Raw genomic sequence first — 22,667 nt, forward strand, 5'->3', positions numbered from 1 at the left:
AGGCAGATGGCATTGGATGGGGGCTAGGAGAAGGATGGTGAGGTTATTAAAACCATATAAGTGAAATATTTGCCGGGCTCAAGGTAAATAAGGCAATTATAAATCTAACATGTGTCTGTGTCTTATTATTTGTGATATCGGGTTAACTAATATCACCATGATAATCTTAGGGCAAATAATAACTTTATATAGCCCCAAAATACTCATTTTTTGTTTATTACAACAGGAGAAGGAAAAGGTAATTAAAAAGAACAAGAACAAGCTGGGTGTAGTAGTGCACACCTATAATCCCAGCACTCGGAGGCAGAGGCAGGCAGATCGCTGTGAGTTTGAGGTCAGCCTGGTTTACAAAGCAAGTCCAGGACAGCCAAGGCTACAACAGAAACCCTGTCTCAAAAAACCAAAAAACAACAAAACAAACCAAACCAAACAAACAAACAACTATAACAACAAAAAGATACCTGCTGGTGCTGTCCCAGCCAGGGCCTGAATGCAATTCAAAGAACAGCACCTATGGCAATTTCTTAATCTCAATCATTTGTTACAGTGCTGGTAGTAAGCCATAGGAAAGCTACACAGAAATGGTCTTAAAGCTGAGCATGTTTCCATGTAGAAAGGTTTTTTGTTGTTTTTTTGTTTGTTTGTCTGTTTGTTTTGTTTTGTTTTGAATCATCTTTTATACTATCTGGGAACTTTAGTGAATTTATGGAAAAAAGTAAAGGGTATGTGTCAGCCTCGGATGGCCCATTCCCACAGCATAATCACATTAAAATCATTTGTTCATCCCTGACAGGAATGGAGCTAAGAAAGAGAGAGCAAAACGAAGCCAGTCTCCCAAGGTCTCTTTCCAATTTGCAGCTATGGGATTTACTAGGCAAATGACGAGACCTATAACAAACAAACAACGCATAGGCCATGTGCTGTGACATGTTCTGCCTCAAACAAACCTGCATGTTCAGCTAACAGGCTGTATCTTCAGAGAAGGATGATGCTTTCATTACATACAGGTTATCACTGAAACCTGGCACACGGGCCCAGAAACTCTCACCCTAAGGCCCCTGAACAACGCTCCTACCGCGTTCCCTCCAAGCTCTCACCTGAGCAACTTTGCATCAAAGACCGTTTCCACATCGTGAAGGACAGATGGGATGTATTTCAAAGCCGCCACCTGGGGGGAACATGAAATAAACATGAGTTGTGCTCACATCCAACATGTCTGTACTGGTGAGGCACTTTGTGACAGATCAGAGAGTGACCCTGCCTCCCAGACGCTGCCATAATCAGTCAAGCCTTCAGGAGGAGACTGGAAAACATCAGGGAGGATGGCTCAGCCAGTAAACAACTTGCTACACAAATATTAGGACCCGAGTACAGGTTCCTCAGCATCCTGTGTGAAAGCCAGGCAAGGCAGCGCACACCTGCCCTAGCTCTGAGAATATGGAAACAAAGAGACTCCAGATTCTCACTGTCTAGCCAACCAGTGAGCATTAAGGCACTGTTCTAGTGCTAAAACACCAACCAAAAACGACTTTAAAGAGTTTATTTCACCTTACAAGTTTCAGTGTATTGTTGAAGTTCAAGATGGGGCCTCAAGCAGGAATTTGAAGCAGAAGCCATGGAAAAATTATGTTTGTTGGCTCATTCACAGACTCACAAATAGCGAGCTTTCTTACACAGCCCAGGACCACCTGCCCACAGAATGGTACCACCCACGGTGGGCTAGGCCCACTGCATCAATTAACAATCAAGACATCCCCCGGCAGACATGCATATATATGAGGCATCAAAGCAGGGCTTAAAGAATGTTTGGGTGCTTAATAACGGACACCTCTATTATTGCTAGGTGCTGTCCTTGAATTGATTTGCTGATAGCTAGGGTAATCTGAACTGATTTTCTGTTTGTGGTCACTATAGTGGACAGAAAATAGTGTACAAGTCCATATGTTTTGATCCAGTGGCTATATGAAGAAAACTGTTTTAAGATAGATTTTCCCTTTCCTCTCTTTATCCAGTGGTATGAACCACTCCCAGTCTCATGGAAAAAATACAGTTTGCTTAGCAATGGGCAAACTACCATTTCAGCAGGAGCCATAATTCACAGGGAGGGAATATAATGACTAAGGGTCTAATTGAAGCGTGTGTTTTTATCTTATTTTCTTCATGCTTTCCATGATAGTAGTATATATTGTCCTTGAGTGATCAGTCTAGAATAAACATAGTGAATAATACTTTTTTCAAGAATACTGTGGGTTGGGTGAAATGGTTGGGAAGGTACACCACTATGCCTGATGACTGAGTTCCATCCCCCAGATCTACACAGAGGGAAAAAGGAACTGACTCCTACAAGTTGTTCTGACATTCATGCTTGCGCCATGACACATGCATGCATACACACACACACACACACACACACACACACACACATGTGCACACGCACACAAAATAAGTAAAAATATGATTTAAAAATATCTTACCCCTAGCTATATAAAATGAGTTTCTTAAATAATGGTTGACTCTTCTCTGAGAATTTATAATGGGGAATTTAGGGTACAAAACACTGTAAATATATTATCTTCTTAATCACAGTCAGGTGGGGGTTATGGGATTTTCAAAGACAAGGATGGTCAGTTGCATCAGGATTCATTAATGCCCTGTGAGTTGAAGAGTCAGGGTTTCGATTCAGGCACAGCATGGCCACCTTATTCACACAATAACTCTTCTCCAGCCCATCATTCTTTTCTCCATGATTATGATTTTTAGATATCAATACTATAGCTTTACAGTAAAAGAAAATCACACAAAATAAGGGTGAAAATGGCCCTCAAATCCCTTATCTTCATCTCATGTTTGGTCTCAATTCCCCAGAAGAAAACACTGTTCATGTCATGGTGCGTTTTCTTTTGCACTTCTAGACATATGTACATAGGCATGTGCTTCTTCATACACATATGTGTGTATGTATTCAATTACACTTGGTTTTGCAGGTAAGTATTTTCCATTAAACCCTTAGCATGCTATCCCCTAAAGCACATTCTCTTCACTTCTGACCCCCGCTCAGCAATACCCGATGGGTATACCATGCCTCCTTCACCTTCCCCTGCTCGTGGGCCCTCGGCAATTTCCATTTTCCTAATTATAAAAAGCACACTCAGGAGACAGTTCATATTTTAAAAATATGTACACAACCCTGCAAGGATCCCTACAGAACAAATTGCTTGAAGACAAATTAGAGCATCAAAAAATACATATACATATAAATTTTAGATGTTGCCAAATGATCTTGAAAGAAGCAGTAAGCACTTTCTCCTTACTACTACCCAGTTCCCCAAGTCCTTGCTAACACAGAATTTGTAGTCTTTTTAATTTTTGTCAATGTGATGAGCGATTTATCACTGAAATTTTGTGTTTGGTTACTAGCACTGTCAACCATCTTCCCTACACTTAATAAATATCCGTATTTACTAACTTGCTCGTTCATATCTTTTCTTCCATTCTTTCAGGTGATCCCTTTTCTTCCTTGATTGCAGAATTCTCTATGCATCAACAGTAAGTCTTTTCACAGTAACATGTTTTGCAGTTTTCTGTTGCTTTTCCTGTTGTCTGAGATTATATTTTAGCCTTGTTTATCATATCCTTTACTTAACAATGATATTCTAAATTCACATGTTGTCAAATGTGTCAGACCCTTTTCTTTATATTTATTGAATCTGGGGTCTAGAGTTCACTCTTTCTTTCAACTCTAGATCATAAGAGCAAACAGCCAATGCTTTAAATTACGCCTTAACGGGCAGTTATACCCCACAGGATTGTGTAAGTATTCTATAGAGAAAAATGAGGTTTGTGATCAAACAATTTCAAGAAACAGTAGTTAAGGCAAATATAAACCAGGGAAATTTTTGTTGCTGTTTTCACCTGCAGAAAAGTCTAGTGTTTTTACTGGGCTGTGAATCATCACGACATCCTTCTGGGCAGTTACAAGTACACAGCACATCACAACCTAGTTGGTCAAGGACCATCTTGATCAGGAAGCATCAAGCAGATTTAGGAAAATTAGATGTCCTCAGGACCCAGCACGTAAGAGGAAGGGATGATGGGGATAATCACAGAGGGTTGAAAGTAATGAGTCGCTCTTAGTTTTTATGACACCATTTCAGAAAAACAAAACAAAACAAAAACAACAACAACAAAAACACAACCACTGGTTGCATTCTCTTGAAGTCTATAAAAAGACCCTCAAACCATAGGTATAACCTGAGAAACACTTGTCTGAGCACTCATAGAAAATGAGTTCTTCATTCACAATTAGGTCAAGAAACAGAACCCACAGAGACCTGGCTATGGATCACAACTTCCCAACTGGTCCCTGCATAAGATCAGGTCTATTTCATATGCCCAAGCCTTAGCACCATAGGTAAGGTAAAGGGGAATGGTGTCATATAAAGAAAGTTATATAATTATGATGTTCAGCCCCACTAAGGTAAACCAGAACTCCACACATCACATCTCCCACATACTGCCCTCATTCTCCAGTGCCTAGATCCAGTACAATATGACTTGTCATAGTTAAGACACAAAACTCTCAGCAAATTGAGTTAAAACAGGATATGAGTGTCTACCGCAAATTCGGGGTGCTAAGCCTCACTTTAGAGGTTTAGAGTTATCCAATAGTGTCCACATCTCCAGGAGCTGACAGAGACCCAAACAACTATACACAGGAGGTCTCTAAGGAGCTGGAAAAGTTGAGCTCAAAGACCCCACCTTCTGAGCTCCCCATTCTGGGCTGGTAATAATTCAAACAGGCTGTATAGCTGCTACCTCTGACCCACAGGAAGTGGGAGAGTTCATTTGGTCTAGTCATCTCCACCAAGCAATGGAAAGCCAGTAGTTCTCTTGACAGGCGGGGGAGAGCCTATATGAGAAATTGGCCAAGACCACTGTCGTACCTAGTACTGATCATAAAACCCTTGTCTATGGCCTTCCCTTGAAATACATGAGCTGATGACCATAGGTGTTACTCCCAACTACTCTTAGGAAGAAACAGGTCAGTCACATAACATATTGGAGACCTCTATTTGTCACATGTCTGAGGCCTGGAAACTGGAAGCAGACCAGCTTGGTAGATCTATTAGCCGTCTAGACACAGGACAGCTCAACTGTAACTCCTGTTGCTGCTTCCCTTATTCCTACTGTTATACACAACAAATGATATTGCAGAGTTTTTCTTTTCATTCCATCATATAGGCTCCTATTTTGTAGCATTACTTTAAATACACATACATACATTTTCACACATAGATACACTACCCATATACTCACTTAAAAGGGTTATTTATTATTCATAGGGTTTTCAAGTGGGAACCGTTACTGGAAATTTCCTGTGCACAAAGTACCTTACATGTAATATCTCACTTAATTTTTACAACTATTCTGAGTAGAATGTCATCTTAATTTATAAGTGAGAAAACAACTGTGGTACATAAATGTTAAATAATTTGCCAGTGGCTATATAGAAACAAGCCAGGATGTGCTGCAGATGACTCTTAACTAGCATGCTTTCCGACCGCCTTTCATGCCAAGGGAAAGACATTCTGTCTTGGCAAGTAGGGTGTTTCTGTAGGCAACAGAAGACTGATTTGAGGAAGAAACAGATTAAAACCATACCTCCATCTTGTACTTTTTAGTTTTGAACAGAATTATGGTTCTACTGATATACCTTAAGTCAAGGACCCTCCTCAGCACCTATGTATACGGTTAACAGAATGGCCATCAGGAAATCATCAGATCAGTAAGCAGTCTCATGGCATCAATTGATTTCCTTCCTTTCTCTGTTAAAAGGCCAGGTACAACCCTTGAGAAGAGAACTGTACCCTAACCCCACTCAGTGTTTATCTACCTCAAACAGAAGGTATAAGAGGATGTTGGAAATCAGCTCTGTCTAGATCAGTGGCTCTCAACCTGTGGGTCATGTCCGCTTTGGGAATCAAAAGACCCTTTCACAGGGGTTACCTAACGACATGGGAATACACACACCCACACACTCATACGCACGCACGCACATATTAAGATTCATAACTAGCAAAATTACAGTTATGAAGTAGCAAGAAAATAATTTGTGTGTGGGGGGGTCACCACAACATGAGGACCGTATTGAAGGGTCACAGGAGGTTGAGAACCACTTCTCAATCTATCTAGGTGTAGATAGATAGAGTTCACCACCTTGGTCTGAAAGCAAACAGTGAAAACAATACCAAACAATTGGTCTCCAAACTCTAAGGCACTTGTATGTTGAGCGTTTCCAGTTCTATGTTAATTCTACACCTCCCATCCCCAGTGGCCATCATTGCTACCAACAGACAGAGACTTATTTCCAAACAGGACATGTGTAGGAGGAATACACAATTACAAAACAAAGCCTGACACCTCCTGGTCCCAGAGCCACAGTTTTTTTCAAACAAACACTAGTCTCTCCCTGCCAAGTTTCAATCCTTTCAGTTTAGTCAGAAGACTGATGGTCAAGGTACACGGAAATAGAAGACACAGTGTCACAGGAATCCACCACAGCATGTCCACAGGAAGGCAGCTTCCTTGGAGAAACTGAGCTGTCCTGAAGGAAAGCAAATGTCCTGCCATCTCCAAGTTTGCTCATTGCTGCAGCCCTTGGGTGTGAACCTAGGCTTCATATGATGAGAGCTGAGGCTCTTGGCTACCACCAAATTACCGCCAAACAACGCTGTCCTTTCATTAAACTGTATGTGCTTCCTGGTTTAGGCTCCGAGAATAGAACCAGAGCCCTTTTGGACATGTGTTTTTCCATGTTTTCTGTAACTGAAATATAATATTGGCCCCCAAGATTGGTAGGAAGCAGTAGGAGTCAGTGCTTAAAATAGCGGGGTACAGGCAAGTGATGTAGCCCAGCAACAGAATCCTTGCCTAATAGGCACAAGGCCAAGGATTTGATCCTTAGCATAGGGAGCAGGGAGGACAAGTAGAAGCAAGGAAAGCCACAGCAGCAGCATGAAAAGGTAGGCCATCTGCCCTCAAAAGACTTCAAAGACATCTTCAGCTTTGCTTCTGTGCTCCTGTATCCTAACCAGCAAAATGAAGAGGATGCAGTCGCCTAGACTGCATTAAGAAACAAACAAACAAAAATCCCAAGCTGTTGGTATCACTTCAACTTTTTGGTTGGAACAAGCTTTCGTAATTGCCTGCTACAGAGTCTGTCGTTACCAAACATTACGGCAAGTATGGAATATGTGCTTGAGAAATTGGACATGATTAAATAGTTGCTACTCACTTAAAGATCTGGAGGAAAATTCCCATTTTTTGTTTTTCGTACAGAATCTCATTCTCCCTGCCCTGGGAATTCAGTTTGTTAATCTCTGAGTCACACCTCAGGAGTAGGCTATGTTTTTGTTTTGTTTTGTTGTTTCTCTCTTTGTTTGGATGTTTGGGCATTTTACACCAATTTGAAAGGCAAAGTAGAGCTATTGTAAATCAGCTTGCCTTCATGGCTGTGGACATCTGTCCATCTTTCTCTCGACTAGCTTTCACAGGCCTTTGCCAAAAGGTTTGGATCTTTAGTGGAACTGTTCTACACTACTATTGATGCCAACAGTATCGATGGTGCTCCACTCTTCCACAGCTTTCACTCAAAGCCAAGAGTAAGTTTTTCACAGCTGTGGTTAAGTCAACCAACCTGTCTGAGTCTCCTTTTCCTCATCTTAAAAGCAGAGATGAGTATCTGCATTACAAAGTGTTGTTGCAAAGATCAAAAGAACCAACAGTATCTGCAAGGTTTTTAACTCAATAGCGTGGCATGTAATAAATGATAAAACACAAAGGAAACAAACCAAACACAGCAAGAACAAGACAGAAGCCAGCTTTTACATTTTCATTCATTCCACAAATGTTCAAATGAACAGTTACTGTTGGCCCTACTGGTGACACCCCTACCCTTCTGGACACACCGGCAGTCTGAGTGTCAGAGGGGCACGCAAGACAGCACAGTGTGTAAAGCATCTCTTCACTTAATTCTACCCGATAACATCAAAACAGGCATTCTGAAGTATCACAAATTTTGAGGAGAAGGTGGCAATCTCTCCATTCAATAATCACCATAGTCCCTTCACTCATAATGAAGGTACATATAGAGCATGAATGTACTGAGCCTGTCAATCTGCCTTCAGTTTCTATCAACTCTTAAGACACAGCTTGTACACACTGAGACTTCAGAACATGTGACCTATTATTGAAAAAAACAAAAACAAAAAAACAAAAAACATCAACAACAACAACAACAACAACAAAAAAAACACTTGGAAGCCTTTGGCCTACATCATTCCTGTGGTATAGAGAAGAAACATTGACTTTGGTGTCAGGAGGCCTCCATGGCTTCACATTCTAATTTGGATGGAGAGGTCTAATTTCGGATGAATTGATTACTGTATCAGCCTCTATGAACACTGTGGACTGTGGGTGCCTGCAGATTTCTGGTTAGATTAAGAACATTGTATGCGAAGAGCCTAGCTCTGTGTCAGGCATATATTAGGTACTCAGACCATCGAAGACGTTTGCATTGTTTTTCTCTACTCTGAACAACTGGCTTTAACTTCATGAGTGAGTTGTTGCCATGCCAACAAAGAATAAAGAAAACCTCAGAAAATACCTCACAAAGCCAAGTAAACCTTAGGAACAGGAAATAACTTGCTTAGGCCCCAGAACTCACAATGGAGAGAGCCAAGATCTGAACCAGACCCACTTCATTTATAACTAAAGTGGTCAAGAATGAGGGTTCCTGCCATAACTGTCTACCCAGCTGGAAGTGCTCACTTAGAAGCAGGAATGTCAACTGTGAGCATTCTCACGCACACTCATCCAGGACCCAATAGGATAGAAGCAATTTTTCAACTGAGATTGCCTCTTCCCAGATAAGTCTAGTTTATGTCAAGTTGACCAAAACTAGCCAGCACCGTGACTAACAATTATTTAAGCTAAATGATACAATAGACCAGCATTTCACGTTTTCCACAAACATTGCTTCCTTTAATCCTCCACAGTCTCCTTGCAACTTCACATTTGTTTTTCTTGTTTTACAAAAGGAAAAACCCAGGCCCAGAAAATGAAGTGATATGCTTATTGCTGAGGGTTGCATGCCCCTGTGTAGGGGACTGACTTCCTCACTCAGGCTTCTCAGCATCACAGTCCCATCTCTCCCTCCTACTGCAAAGGTCATTGACTATAGAAGACTCCTAGTGTAGGGTTTGCCAGCATGATCTAGACCCCCCTCTTATGCTTAGCCCTTCCCTCACACCCTAAAATGGGCTTACATTCTCTTCCAGTGGTACTGCTCTTAATATGTGTGGTGGCTCTAAATCCTTCCTGATGACGTCTCAGAAGCCACACAAATAGCTGCAAAGCACCTTTGACTTTATGCAAATCCCCGAAGCTAAATTTGGCCCTAAATTCTAAAATGACATAAAGGCCCTTTGCATGGCTTAGGGGTAGAAATCTTGAGAAGAAACCAGTGTAATCTGGGAAAGTGAGGCTTTCCTAACCGTTTACCCAAACAATAAGAACCAGACTAAGATGACTTATGCGCAAGGCGTAACAATCGCATTACCTTTACAGAAGACATTGCTTCTTGCAACATCATCAAATGGTAACATTTTATATATGAAGAAACAGACAGGCTGAGAAGTTGTATGATCTACCTATGTCCATATATTATTGTTATTGGGCAGGTTTTAATTTCTTTTTTTCTTTATTTATTCACTTCACATCTCCATTGTAGCCCTCCTCCTCAACTCCCAGGCCTGCCCTCCCTCCCTTTTCCTCCTCTCTCCCTTCCCCTACTCCTCAGATAACGGGATTCCCACCTCACACACACACACACACATACACAACTCACACCAGCTTTCTATCTCTGTGACACTTCTACTTTTTTTAGGCCTTGGCTCCATTCTACTTTTCTCCAAATGGCTTTCTCTGTTTGCTCATCATCTCTGCCTTTTTTGTTTATTTGTTGTTTGGGGTTTTTTTTTTGTTTGTTTGTTTTGTTTTGGGTTTTTGCACACCATCTTCCCTAGAGACTGTCTCATGGTAACTGATCATCCTTGGCCCTTACCGGATATCCTACTCCCCCTTCTGCTCCCACCACTGTGCAACTTCTGTGTGATACAGGCCAGAGTGAGAGACAAGTTTCCAGCCATGCCACATTTCAGGCTATCCCTTGCTGAGTTATACATTTTGTTACAGTGAGGTTTTAGGAATATAGAAACTATTCTTTTCTCTCTCTCTTTCTCTTTCTTTCTTTCTTTCTTTCTCCTTCCTTCCTTCCTTCCTTCCCTCCCTTCCTCCTTCCTTTCTCTAAAGAAGTGAAGGGAATATTGAAAAGGCATTTGATTTTGTTTTTTTTTTAAACTAGTAAAAGAGAGAGGAATCTAAAAAGTATAAAGTCAGTGGTTTTAACTAATTCCAAAGATATCCATACTCACGGTGAGCACTAAATAAATGGTGTCAAACACAGTGGAATGCAACTGCTAGAGCTTTGTTTTCAGAGCTGAAAAGGAAGATCTGAATCCTGGCCTACCCACTTGCCAGCAATGGAGATTCAAGGAAGTCATGTCAACCAGCTTCATTTCAGCTTCCCCACTGTTGCTGTGAACTCATTCATTCATTCCCCAGCCTTTTACTAAGTGCTAATAGCAGGACTCTCCTAGGTGCTAAGAAGATAAGGATGCATGACTCAGAGACCTTCTCAATATTCATTAAACCAAAAGGATCCAATAATGCATCGATTCGCAAACTCTGCTTCACATTGAAATCTCCTGGAGCGTTTTCTGCCCCCATTCCCTGCCTCTATCCCACCCCCTACCCCTGTTGACTCTGTACCAGCTAAATGAGAAAAACCCAATGATTGTTAACTAGGCATCTGAATGTATTAAGGATCTAATTTGCAAAGTCTGGAGCCCAAGGTATCAGCAGCAGACACCCCCTCGGCAGATGCTACTTCTGTCTCTTCACCTCCTTTCTCCCCGAATGCTCCTTTCTCATTAATTTTAACCAGAAGCTAGGCAATCCTGGGCAGAAGGGAAGGCAGCAAAGGCTCTTTAAATTAGCAACTAAAAGGATAATGGTTTTGTTTTTATTATTATTTTAAATAAATATGCATTAAATCATTTGGGTTTCTCTATTCACATAGCATCAGGCCAATCTCCATCCTAGCCTCAGTCCTTGACAGTTAATACTGTGAAACTCTTCCTCATTCACAAGCATCTGCCCCCCACCCCCAACATAGGGATAGCCTTCAATACATCTACAGGCTTACATAGTTAGTGGGTAAATACCAAGAACCACTGTTAAATGACACATCCTCTATTTTATCCACCAAGGGACCATTTAATCCCAAAAGAATACCCGAGTTGATGGTGTTGGGAATTAAAAGTAGGCTATTGGAGTCCCAATGGATAAGACCATTGCCTTCCTGTCTCATCATTAGAAATAGCCAGGTTTGGCTTCTTTCTATCCAGATAAGAAAAGCTTCAGAGTTATTCCCAAGGGACATACTGGGACATCCATGTGAAACAAGTGATAAATAAGTTTCCTCCCATCCGTAGAGCCCATGGTCCTTAGGATCCTAAAAGGTTGCCAGCCCAGGCTTTTAACAGACTTCAGCTGGTTCTGAGCATGCTATCAGTATGGGGTGCCCAAGGGCAAACACAGAGGAATCTTTTTGTAGCGTGAACCGACCTGCAAAAGGATGGTGGTTTTATGTTGACTTTTCATCAGATTGTTGATGGATTCAAAGAGCCGTCTCATAGATTCTTCAAACTCCATCTGTTCTTTGCCTTCATAAAGCCTGTAAGAGGACACATCTGGGTCATTTCTCAAGCCAGCTGGCAAGACATTTGAAATATGCACTAGCCATAATTTCCCTCTCCAGTGTAAAAAGAAAATGGGAGGGGGAGGGAGAGATGAGGGTCTGTGGGGAGAGGGAGGAGCTGACACTGTAGCCTTCAGAGAAGAACCTCAGGTGTTCTGCACTGAACAGACCTCTCTGGACTCACAGAGCATTATAAGCTTGCCCCTCTTCCACCTTTTTTTTCTTTTACCTTGAGGAACCACAAAGAAAAGAATGCCATCTGAGCTGTGGACCTTGGGTTTTCAAAGACTCCTGAAAACCTCAAGGAGAAATATTTTTAAGTGTGCGGTCCCTTCTACTTAGCCACCACTTGCTGGTCACTTGAACCCCCACAGTCAGACCTGGGGTCAGGGACAATGCTCTCCCACCGGCTCAGTTCAGGAGTGTATTTATTACCTACTTCAAAGTTGTATCCCTCTGATTATAAAGATTCCATGTTAGCAATGTAAAAACTAGTGTTAACATAACGGAAATGCATAGTTTACAAAACAGACACCCCCCCCCCCTTCATCCAACCTAGATCAGCTACTGTGAACATGGTGGTGTTTGTACCCTCCAAAGACTCAGGTCCTCTCCTCATACAAACATGGGTCGCTGCCTGGAAGCCACCCCCTCACAGAACCTGAGCCCCTCCCCGAGCCTAGGAGCTTCACTCAGCCCACAGCTTCTCCAGAACAAGCTTTTATCGGCAAGCATGAAATATCCGCGGCCTAATCTGCGGCACCCAGTGTGAAGCACACACAAGAGCACTCTTGTCCTCTGCTCAGATAAAGAGCACCTCTCCTGTCACAGTCCACGCGTCAGAAACCGGCCTGAGCCTGTTCTGCTAAAGGTGCTTTCTCGAGATAAAGCGCTGAAACACTTAAAGGGTTTGTTTGCTCTTCCCCAACAGGCCAGCCAATCAGAGCCACTTCTCTACTGTCTCCGGGAGACCTCCACCTGCCCCTCACCTTCGTCCTACCTCTTTCTGGCTCTGTGTCTCAGCCTGCCTTCTTCAGCTAGATCCACTCTCTCTCTGTGGGCCTGTGTCTGTCTGTCACTGCCTTTATCTCTATCCCCCTTTTATCTCCTCTGGCTCTCTTCCTCCAATGCCATCACTCTCTTTCTATCCTCGGCCCTCTGTCCCTCTTCCTCACTTCCTTTCCCACTGACCCATCTCTTACTCTTTCCTCTGCCCATAAATGCCTGGAAATCGTCAGTTAAACTACATCACTGTGGCTCTTTCTGGTCTGTAGTACTGAGTTTGTTCACTCTCTCTCAGCTTCATTTAATCCACTGACTTGGCTGCCAGTATTTCTGCACAGATGTGGGTTCTTTCTATAAGGCACGCCCCCCCATATTTGTAGGTGTGACAAAAGTGGTTTTGAGCAGGTCATCTTCCTGAACCCCTCCTGCTCCACTCACAAGGATGATTTCTAGCCATATTTTCTTGATGAATGGCCCTTCTACTCTCAATGACTGAGTGGTCCCATGGAAATTCTTTCTCCTGCCTGTGGGATTTGGCATTTTTATTTAAGGAAGGAAAAACACATATTATATAATAGGTTTCATTGGGGCTGGAGAGATGATTCAATAGTTAAGGGCACTTGTTGCTCTTGCAGAATCCTGAGTTCAGTTCCTAGCACCCACTGCTAAAAAAAAAAAAAAAAAATCTGTAATTTCAGTTCCAGGGGATCTAATGCCTTGTGTTGATCCCTGGGGACACTGCACACGTGGTAAACTAACATACATGCAGGCAAAATAATTGTACACATAAAATAAAATTATGTGCAAAATAATTGTACACATAAAATAAAAATAAATCTTTTTAAAGGGGCTTTGTTGAGTCATCTTAAATAGCAGGACTCCAGAGGGGATGTTCATGAAAGCCCCTGAGGAAATCCCGGGGACCATCGAGTTCCCAGTTGTGCTGCTTCTCATTAAATCTACCGAGTTCTGTCAGTTGAACAACTGCCCTTATGATAAACTTCCTTTTTGCAGAGAGCAGCCCTGGTCACCCTTGTCTCAACTTCTCTATAGTCAGAACTTCACAGAGTGCAGGGTATTTCTGTTGTTGTTCTTGTTGTTGTTGTTTGTTTTGTATTTTTGGTTCTTTGGGTTTGGGTTCAAAGTCAAGAGCTCTTGGGAAGTCTAGTGAGCTGTTAGTCAATGTCCTGACCAGACAAACGAAGAGAGAAGGGGCCAGAGAGGGGAAGTTGCTCAGAATCACTTTCATTGAGTGTGAAGGGTAAAAGACTTTCAGAGCAAGCTGAGGATTCCCACCTGAACGTGGCCTTTGCAGAATGCTGAGTTTAGTTCCCGCCAGCAAGTGACACAATTCACGCTAGGTCACAGGATGAACTCTTGGCCTGAACCAGGGCTCAGCATTCTCCTGCTATGCTTTGGGAATCTAAACGGGGAAGACAGATGATGCTAATCCCATGAAGCAAAGATGTGGGGCTCCTGCCATAGTGAGAATCAAATCTGCTCCTTTTACATATACCAAAGCTAAGTATCTATGTACCACACTTAAGCCAGAGAGAGAAACAGCCACTGTACCTGCCGGGCTTTCACCAAGGATGTAGAGTGGTGCTGTATCAATTCAGGCAATAGCTGCAGTGGACAACTTTACTACAGGCCAGAAGAAAGAAAAGAAGAATCTACTTCCTGGAAATGGCTTTGGTAGAGTCATGTTCCTCATTATACTGGCAAAAACTTTTCTGAACTCTTAGTCCTCTTGTTGATAAGATAGAAGATATAATTCTCATGCAAAGATTATTTTTTCAGATATATTTATTTATTTTTATTTTATACATATGAATGCTTTGCCTCCATGTATGTCTGTGCACCTCTTGTGTGCCTCGTGTTGTGGAGTCCAGAAGAGGGTGTCAGATCTCCTGAACAGGAGTTACAGACTGCTGGGAGCTATCTTGTAAATGCTGGGAATGTGGGTCCTCTGCAAAAGCAGTCGGTCCTCTTATCGGCTGAGCCCCACGGAAGTTACTTATTTAGAGGATTAAAACAAAACCAAACCATGAGATGTGTTTCGGGTGCTTAATATTTTAGCTGACACTTAATAAGTGCTTAACTAAACAATCGGCAAGCATTGTTGCTCAACAGATGTGCTCATGTTGGCTCGCTCTCTGATTTGAGTATAAATAAGTAAATAGAATATTTCAAGTAATTAGGGACTGAGGAAAAAGGAGTTTTAGACTGTATGGAAGAGTCAACCAGAAGAGAATGAGGCAGTTAGGCATGTGGGCGTTTCCTGAGAAGTTTGAAGGGAAAACTAAGGCCTCGTCTAGCTGACAGGCTTTAACCAGGGCCTTCAAGTCAAGGGCATGGCAGATGGACTCCCTACCTCGGTTCTAGTCCTTCCTCTGCATAGTGGCTTCGTGAAGGGAACATTTTTTTTTTTTTTCTGGCCTAGAACACTTAGAAAGATGCATCTGGAACTAGCTGACTCGGCCAGGAAAACAAATTATTGAAGGGCCCCGAGGCCCTGACCACAAGGAAAACTAGAACAGCCGGCGAGGCGGAGCTGCCAGGTGTGGGAGCCTAACCACAGCCCGCACCGCAGCTCCTGGGGCTTGTGTAACTAGAGCAGCATGCTGGGAGACACTGCACAGCTGAGCACTCATTCAATGCAACAGGGCCCATATGGTGTGCACGGTCCACACCACCTTCTCCACAGGGACACAAAGCCTCCTCCTAGACTCAGGATCCCACACCCAGGGAAGGGGGGCCTAAAAAGAGCAGCTTCAGGCTTAGAAAAGACAAATAAAAAAGGTCTTTTTCTTTTCCTATCTCAGCTATGTATAGATGCTCCAGCTAAACCATCCTTTCAGGCACCTCTCTAAACAGCTTCTCTGAGGAACTACAGATCCTCAGATAAGACTTCCTGGGTCCCAAGCCCTGGTCTGTCACTTATGAGGTGGTGGCCTTGGCTCGGTTTTCCTAACTAGTGAAGTAATACTGCTCTGTAAGGCGTTCTAAACATTAAGTGTAAATGGAATACACCGTGGCCCAAAGTGGGATGTGGAAAAAAAGGTGCTTCAGATTTAGAATACATTCTGGAGTTTCTGCATATAAATAGTGAGATATCCTGAGGATAGTATCTACCCCTAGACAGTAAAGTCATTTACAGTTTATCTACACCTTATACACAAAATGTGAAGGTAATTTTACATACCACATTAAATAATTCTGTGCAAAACACGAACTGTTGGGTATGGAATTTTCCACTTGCCGAGTTAGGTTGGCACTGAGAAAATTTTGGATTTTGGAACATTTGGGATTTTAGAAGTTAGGATGAACGACTCTCTTACCACGCTGTGCACAGTTGGTAAATATTTAGCTACCATCATCAACACCTTCAGTTTCTCTTCTGGGTCCATCTCATGCAGCTTCTTGAGTCTTACGGAGAAAGAGGTCAGCATCTCCGGAAAGCCTGCCCCTCACTGAGCATATGCCACGTACCAGGCGCTGCACTGGAGAGTAACAGGGGGAAAACTAACACGGAGAGCCCACGCGTCACGCCACCATCCGCACACAATCACTGACCACCACACACTGAGAAAAAGCAGATAATAAAAGTGTGATGAGGCACTGCGCTGTGTCTCTCCTGCAGACTGGCTCCTTTGACAAGGCCTGTCAGCATCAGCATCTCACGTGGCAGAGAAGAAGGAAGGGTTTAAGGAGGTGTGAATCTCTGAGGGAGCCTGAGCTCTGGATGGTGCTTCCACCAATTTGGGAGCTTCTCTCTGGCTTGTGTCCACTCCTATGTTAACACCCAGCCTCACCTGTCTGTTACAACCCCCTCTCCTCCTTGGCAGTACCAGAAATACACCCCAAATTTAGCCCTCTGCCCGGCACCCTTTCCATTTCTCATCCTATCATATTCCTGTTTTCACGGGTGTCTGGGGAAAGATTAAATTAATCGGAAGCTTTATAAGTGGGAAAAAAAACTATTTTAAATAATATCATGGTCTTCCGTAGAGCCGGGTAAAGTTATCCAAAGGGTGAGATCACTCTACCATTTTGTTACCTTGCACACAAGGTCAGGCTACCTTTGGGCTCCAGGATAGGACACAAGGCACTCAATGCATGCTGAAGAGAGGTCACTTCCTAACTGTGAGTTTCCCCATGTCGGCTGATAGACACTCCATACACCGTTCATTTCCATCCCCGTGGCACCTAAGATCTCACTGTCCTGGACCTTTGTTTTTTCACGATTACCCATGTGCCTGCTTTCTCTGCCAAAATAGAATCCCCAGGACAGAGACTAAAGCATTTTGTGTCATAAGACTCTCGTCTTTAGCAGCAGACCTGGACCAGGGAGAGCAAGTTAGCAGCAAATGATAGGTCACAGAGTAAACAAATCCTGCCCCTTGATTGTGGCTCTGTAGATAATGTCTAGGTAAGCCAGAACTGAGCTGTGTCCTTCTCGCTTCAAGAGCGGCCCTCCATGCTCTCAAGCACGGCCTGAAGAGTTCTCTTGGGCTACACAGCGTGCGTCAATATCCCCTTTACTACCTGATAACTGCAGCTACCAGAAGTTGCTGCTTATTACGTATTTCCTAGGAGCTTTGTGGGTTTTATTGTTTTGATCTGAACAGCAACCCTCCAATACGGCTGCTACCACGGTTAAGCAATAAGGATGTAGACTGGTGGTTCTCAACCTGTGGGTCCCGACCATCCTTTCTCAGGGGTCATGTATTAGACAGCTCACATTCCAACTCATAACAGCAGCAAAATTACGGCCAGGAAATAGCCATGAGGTAACGTTATGGATGGGAGTCACCACCACAGGAGGAACTGTATTGAAGAGCCACCGCATTAGAAAGGCTGAGGCCCACTGATGTAAACGCTCAGCTAGGTTTCATTCAGTAACAAATGACACAGCTGGCACTAGTGCCGATGAGTGTCCCCCGGCTCGACATGTCACACCTCTACACACTCGATAATGTAACCACTAAGAAACAGAGCCCGACACTGGCCAGCCTAGGAGGTAGAGGCAGTTGGGCACATGGGGGGGGGCGCATCGTCTGCCCCAGAATGGCTTTGGAGGACTAACGAACACATCTGGATAACTGGTTCTAGCCTTCTTCTAGTGAAGCTCAAGTCCAAGGTAACCTAGCCGTGCTCTGACGTCTCAGCCCAACACTTGTTTCCTTAGGACGGCCTGTCCAGTTATCAGCTACTAGTTTCTGAGGAGTGACTGCTCCAGGACACCAGAACCAAGGGTACTTTCTCTTTCTCTCTGCCTCCCCTGCCTTCTCCTTCTCTGTCTGTATCTCTCCTCCTGAGTTAAGAATAGTTATAGCAAAACAAGCTGTCTGAGTCTGTCTGGAAATTATCCTTGCACTTATCAATTCTTCTGATAGAACAAATGAAATGTATTCTGCAGCCTTGACATCAGTGTGACCGCAAGAAATGCAACCCTTGTGAAAGTGAGGTCTCGCTCTTAACCGCCTCCTCCACGGAAGGTCGCCGGCACCACCCCACCCTTTCCTAAGCACCAAGATTTATGAAACTTTGGCACTATGAGCTAGAAGTCTGGTATTTTGCTTCATAGTAGCCAGAGAATATCTCATTTGAAGAGCGACATGCTTGAAATATAAACAGAATATTACATTTAACAATTTTCTATTTACTCTTCTATCCTGCCAGAAGAGAAGGAATTGAGCAGAAATCTGGGGAGGGGGGGGATGAATACGCTACAGTCAATAACAACGTGAGCTGTCAAACAGACCTTCTGGCCAGAGAGACCACCACATTGGCATTATTTCACGGTAACACCAACAGCGGCCAGCAGGCAGGGCTCAGACTGGCTCCTGGCGCCAGTCCTTTTGTCAAAGATAGAATTATTTGTGCTTGAGCCCTTGCTTCTCCAGAGGGTGACAGTTAAAGAAGAATCACCCCTTAGGGCAAACTGCAAGGAAGCATCGCTAAAGAGCCCTTCTATAAATCACCCCAGGGGAGAATGATTTGTGGATGGGAGGAAAGACGACAAACTCAACATGTGGAGAATCTGCTTTGAAAAATGTCTAGATTGAACACATAAAAATTAATATAATCACCGAAGAAAAACCACCTCAGGTGAAGAGTAAACAGTCTAAATAACAGCACAAAAAATAAATAAATAAAAAATAGAAGTTAATAGTATGGGGGGGTGAAAGAAAAACAGTCCATCCATAGCATTCACTTTATTTCTAAATTATGGCAACCCTGCATGATAAATTAATAGTTAAGGAGGTAATAAGATACGAGCAAAGCCTTGGAAGGAGCCATAAGTCATGAGCAGACTGTGACGTGTGTCCTGTGCCATCCTTCATTCTACTGAGAGAAGCCACAGGCTCTACATCATTTGGCAGGAACCACTGAGTCACATAATTCTGCTCTTAAGTAAATTTCTCCATTAGCATGAAAAATGGTATTCCGGGCATCTTCACTCTGATATAATTAGAAATTGAATGTTCCCAAACAATGTTTCTAAGGATAGAAACACATATATACTCTTTCATGCTTCAAGACACTTCAAGAAAAATCTAGATTGCATCAATTACTTAAAAGAGAAGCTAACCGCCATCAGTGTCTTAGCTCATGCTCTGTGGACCACCAGTTGGTGTAAAAATTTGGGTACCTCAAAGAATCTAGTTACTTCCTGCTTGATTTACCATCTTATCCAATAACTATTTTTTTAAATAACATACTAGGTCTCTATGATTTCTTAAATGATAACAAAAAATACGTTTTAAAGTGATTACTCACAGATGCACAGCTAATAAAACTAGAGACCAGTGTTGTCTTAGGTAGGGCTTCTGTGGCTGGGATACAAACACCATGACTGAACTAACAAGGAAAGGACATTTCACTTACAATTCTGTATCACAGTTCATCACCGAAGATAGTCAGGGTAGGAACTCAAAGAGAGCAAGAACCTTGAAGCAGAAGCTGATGCAGAGGCCATGGAGGAATGCTACTTACTGGCTTGCTTCCTCAGCCACCTTTAAAACCTAGGACCATGAGCCTAGGGGTGTGGTGGACCCACCTACAATGGGCAGGGCCCTCCCACAGCAATCGCTAATTAAGACAATACCCTACAAGCTTGCTTCCAGCTGGAGCTTATGGAGGTATTTTCTCAACTAAGGCTGCCTAGTCTCGGATGATTCTACTTCTGTCAAGTTGACATAAAAAGCAACCAGGACAAATTTATTAAGCTGGTAATTTAGTTATCTCTTAGAACAGGGATTCTAACTGACAACTGTCCCATTAAGCACTTGCATAACATACTGATAGGTATCTAAGAAACTATTGCAGTTTTTCACAGGGAAAGCTACTCTTTCTTGGGGGGTGGTGTGTGTGAATGTCTCTTGCCCTCCAGCTCCCTTTCTACAGCCTTCCTTTTCTGCAAAGCCCTTCCTGATTTTCTCATTTCACTGGGGAACCATCGCTGGTGCTGGGCTCTAGCACAAAGTCACACAACCAGAGGCAGAATCCCTGGATGCTCACAGGACAGAGAATCTGATTCTTCTCCTGCCTCCTGGATTCTGGCAGTGGCTGCCGCTAGACAGACAATTACCCAAGAAATGTCAAGTTATTATTGCTCTAAGCTGTGGTCATGCCTAGAGCATGAGATCCTTGTTCTTTGAGTCCTGGCTTCCTGAGAGGGATAATTAAAACTTCGGCCTCCCTGCTCTGTTCCACTGAGAGCCCTGGCATTTGGCATGTGCAATTAAAAACAATTCTTAACATCTTCCCTACTAATACCTTGGATCACAAAAAAAAAAAAAAAAAAAAAAAAAAAAAAAAAAAAAAAAAAAAAAAACCACCTGTGCAGTAAAACTTGAAGACATCCGAGGAAAATCAAGTTCAGACACACTGAAGTTTGCATCACTGGGGAGGTCTTTCTTCAACAGCAACAGAAAGGAAGGCCAGGAAGTTGCCAGCAGAGGAAAACTTAGCTAAAAGTATGATGGTCTGAGTTTCCAGGACTGAGTAATAGACTATTACCAGCGTTCCTCAAGGCTGTGACCTTCAGTAGGTCATTCAACTCTGAGCTCTACATCCCCCATCTCCAAATTTACTGTTGAATTAAACCTCTGGGATTCATATTCTCTCTTTCCCTTCCCCTCCCCTTCCCCCACCCCCACTTCTGGGGAATGAATCCAGGACCTTTTTCACATTCATGCAAGCATACATGCTTTACTGCTGAGCTAGTCAAAGCCCCAAATCTCAGGGAACTCTTGGCTTTCTCACCTCTTCCTCCACTTCAGCCCACAGCACAAGCTCAGCACTCAGGCCACAGTTTGGATGGCACTTGATCAGAATAACCCCAAAACGCCATGGCAAAGCTGACCTCATTAGGATACCTACCACACGCCTCTCCTTGATTGACATGAGCCCACAAGATTATGTGTTCAGTGATTCTTCCCCAGCAAACTAAAAAGTCCATGGAAACTGTGAGTTTACCCAGTTCATGGCTGCATTCCTGTAGCTAGGTAGCATGGTGCCCTGCTCAGTAAGCATGTGTGCCGTGCCGGTGCTTCACTGCTAGTGGTGAGCAAGCTGGTATCACAGACAGATACTATAAGTTGTTTGAAATGGAAATTTGTGTTATCAATGCAGGTACTTAAAAGAGGAGCAGAGTCTTATGGGCTAACTACACAGAGCAGGTGTATACTGTGTCGTGACATGGCAATGGGTGAGAGTTAGGAGGAGTAAATGCTCAGCCGGAGCCTTAGAAGCTGTCAGCTGTAAGAGCAGGTCTGAAGCTCCTGAGAAATAACCACAGACCGAAAGACTGCTCATCTCTACTTCCAGGCCTTGACATCTACCTGTCCAGCAGATGCCTGAGGAAGCCGGGGTGGGGGAAGGGATGGCAAAAGCCCAGGCTCGGGAAGGTGGAGCCTGAAATGCATGCAGCAGATCAAGGCTGCAGCATGTAAGCCAGGAAAGTCATCAGTGTGGACTTTCGGAGTTCAGGAGACACCAAGTTCTAACATTTACTGTAAATGGGGAGGCAGCAGATTTCATATAAAATTCAATCAAAGTAGGAAATATTGATGGAGGAAGAGATACCTGACCCAAGCTTTCCAGGCCAGGGCGGGCAGCTTTAGTCATTGGACCTTGCTGACTCAGCAGTACACACCTGGCCTAAAAACAAATGAGGACTTCAAGGCAGCCACCTCGGGGAGAAAGCCACAGGGAAGGGAACGCTGAGAAAAACTGTGTAGTCACTATGCACAGTCAAAGTATGCAGTCAGTTTGCACAGTCACTGTGCTGTCCATGTTTGATGGGAAATAAAAATCAACAACCAAACAAGTAAAACAGGCAGTGTGACATGTACTTCACAGATAAATCACATGGGCAATGATGACGGAACAGGAAGATTTGACCAAACCAGGAGAAGCCTGGGATGACAGGACACAGAGCTCATGGTGACACAAGAAAGCAGAATAAGAAAAAAGAAAAGGAGCCCATGAAGAAGAAGGACGTAGGCACATCAAGTTCACAGATCTCAGCAGGAGGGGTAAAGGCCAGGCCAGGAGAGAGGCCTGGCCATCTGACAGAAGCAGGCTGCAGGGCCAGGGACCAGCACAGCAGCACTCCCAAGCTGCTAGCTCCCTTCATCCCAAGAGGATCGCAGAGAGACTAACCTTAAGAGTTGGGGTTCAGCGTCCCCACCCCTCCACCTGAAGTCTCACTGCCTGCAGGTCCAACCACCTTAACTCTTCGGAGACAGAGTTAAGGAGAGGAAGAAGG

At 43.4% G+C, this 22,667-nt stretch overlaps 1 protein-coding gene across 1 annotated transcript in view; it reads right to left on the reverse strand.

The window, feature by feature from the left end:
* The window catches only part of Dock2 (dedicator of cytokinesis 2), a 403,875-nt gene that overhangs the window by 279,796 nt on the left and 101,412 nt on the right, over positions 1–22,667 (reverse strand). Inside the window, exons 23-24 of the mRNA XM_055604610.1 lie at positions 11,749–11,857; positions 1,098–1,168 (exon numbers count right to left, since the gene is read on the reverse strand). Coding sequence (XP_055460585.1) covers positions 1,098–1,168; positions 11,749–11,857 — 180 coding nt within the window. The remainder of the gene's footprint in view (positions 1–1,097; positions 1,169–11,748; positions 11,858–22,667) is intronic.

This window comes from Psammomys obesus, unplaced genomic scaffold, assembly GCF_907164565.1.
Source record: "Psammomys obesus unplaced genomic scaffold, mPsaObe1.curated_primary_1811, whole genome shotgun sequence".
In the NCBI taxonomy this organism is placed as follows: domain Eukaryota; kingdom Metazoa; phylum Chordata; class Mammalia; order Rodentia; family Muridae; genus Psammomys; species Psammomys obesus.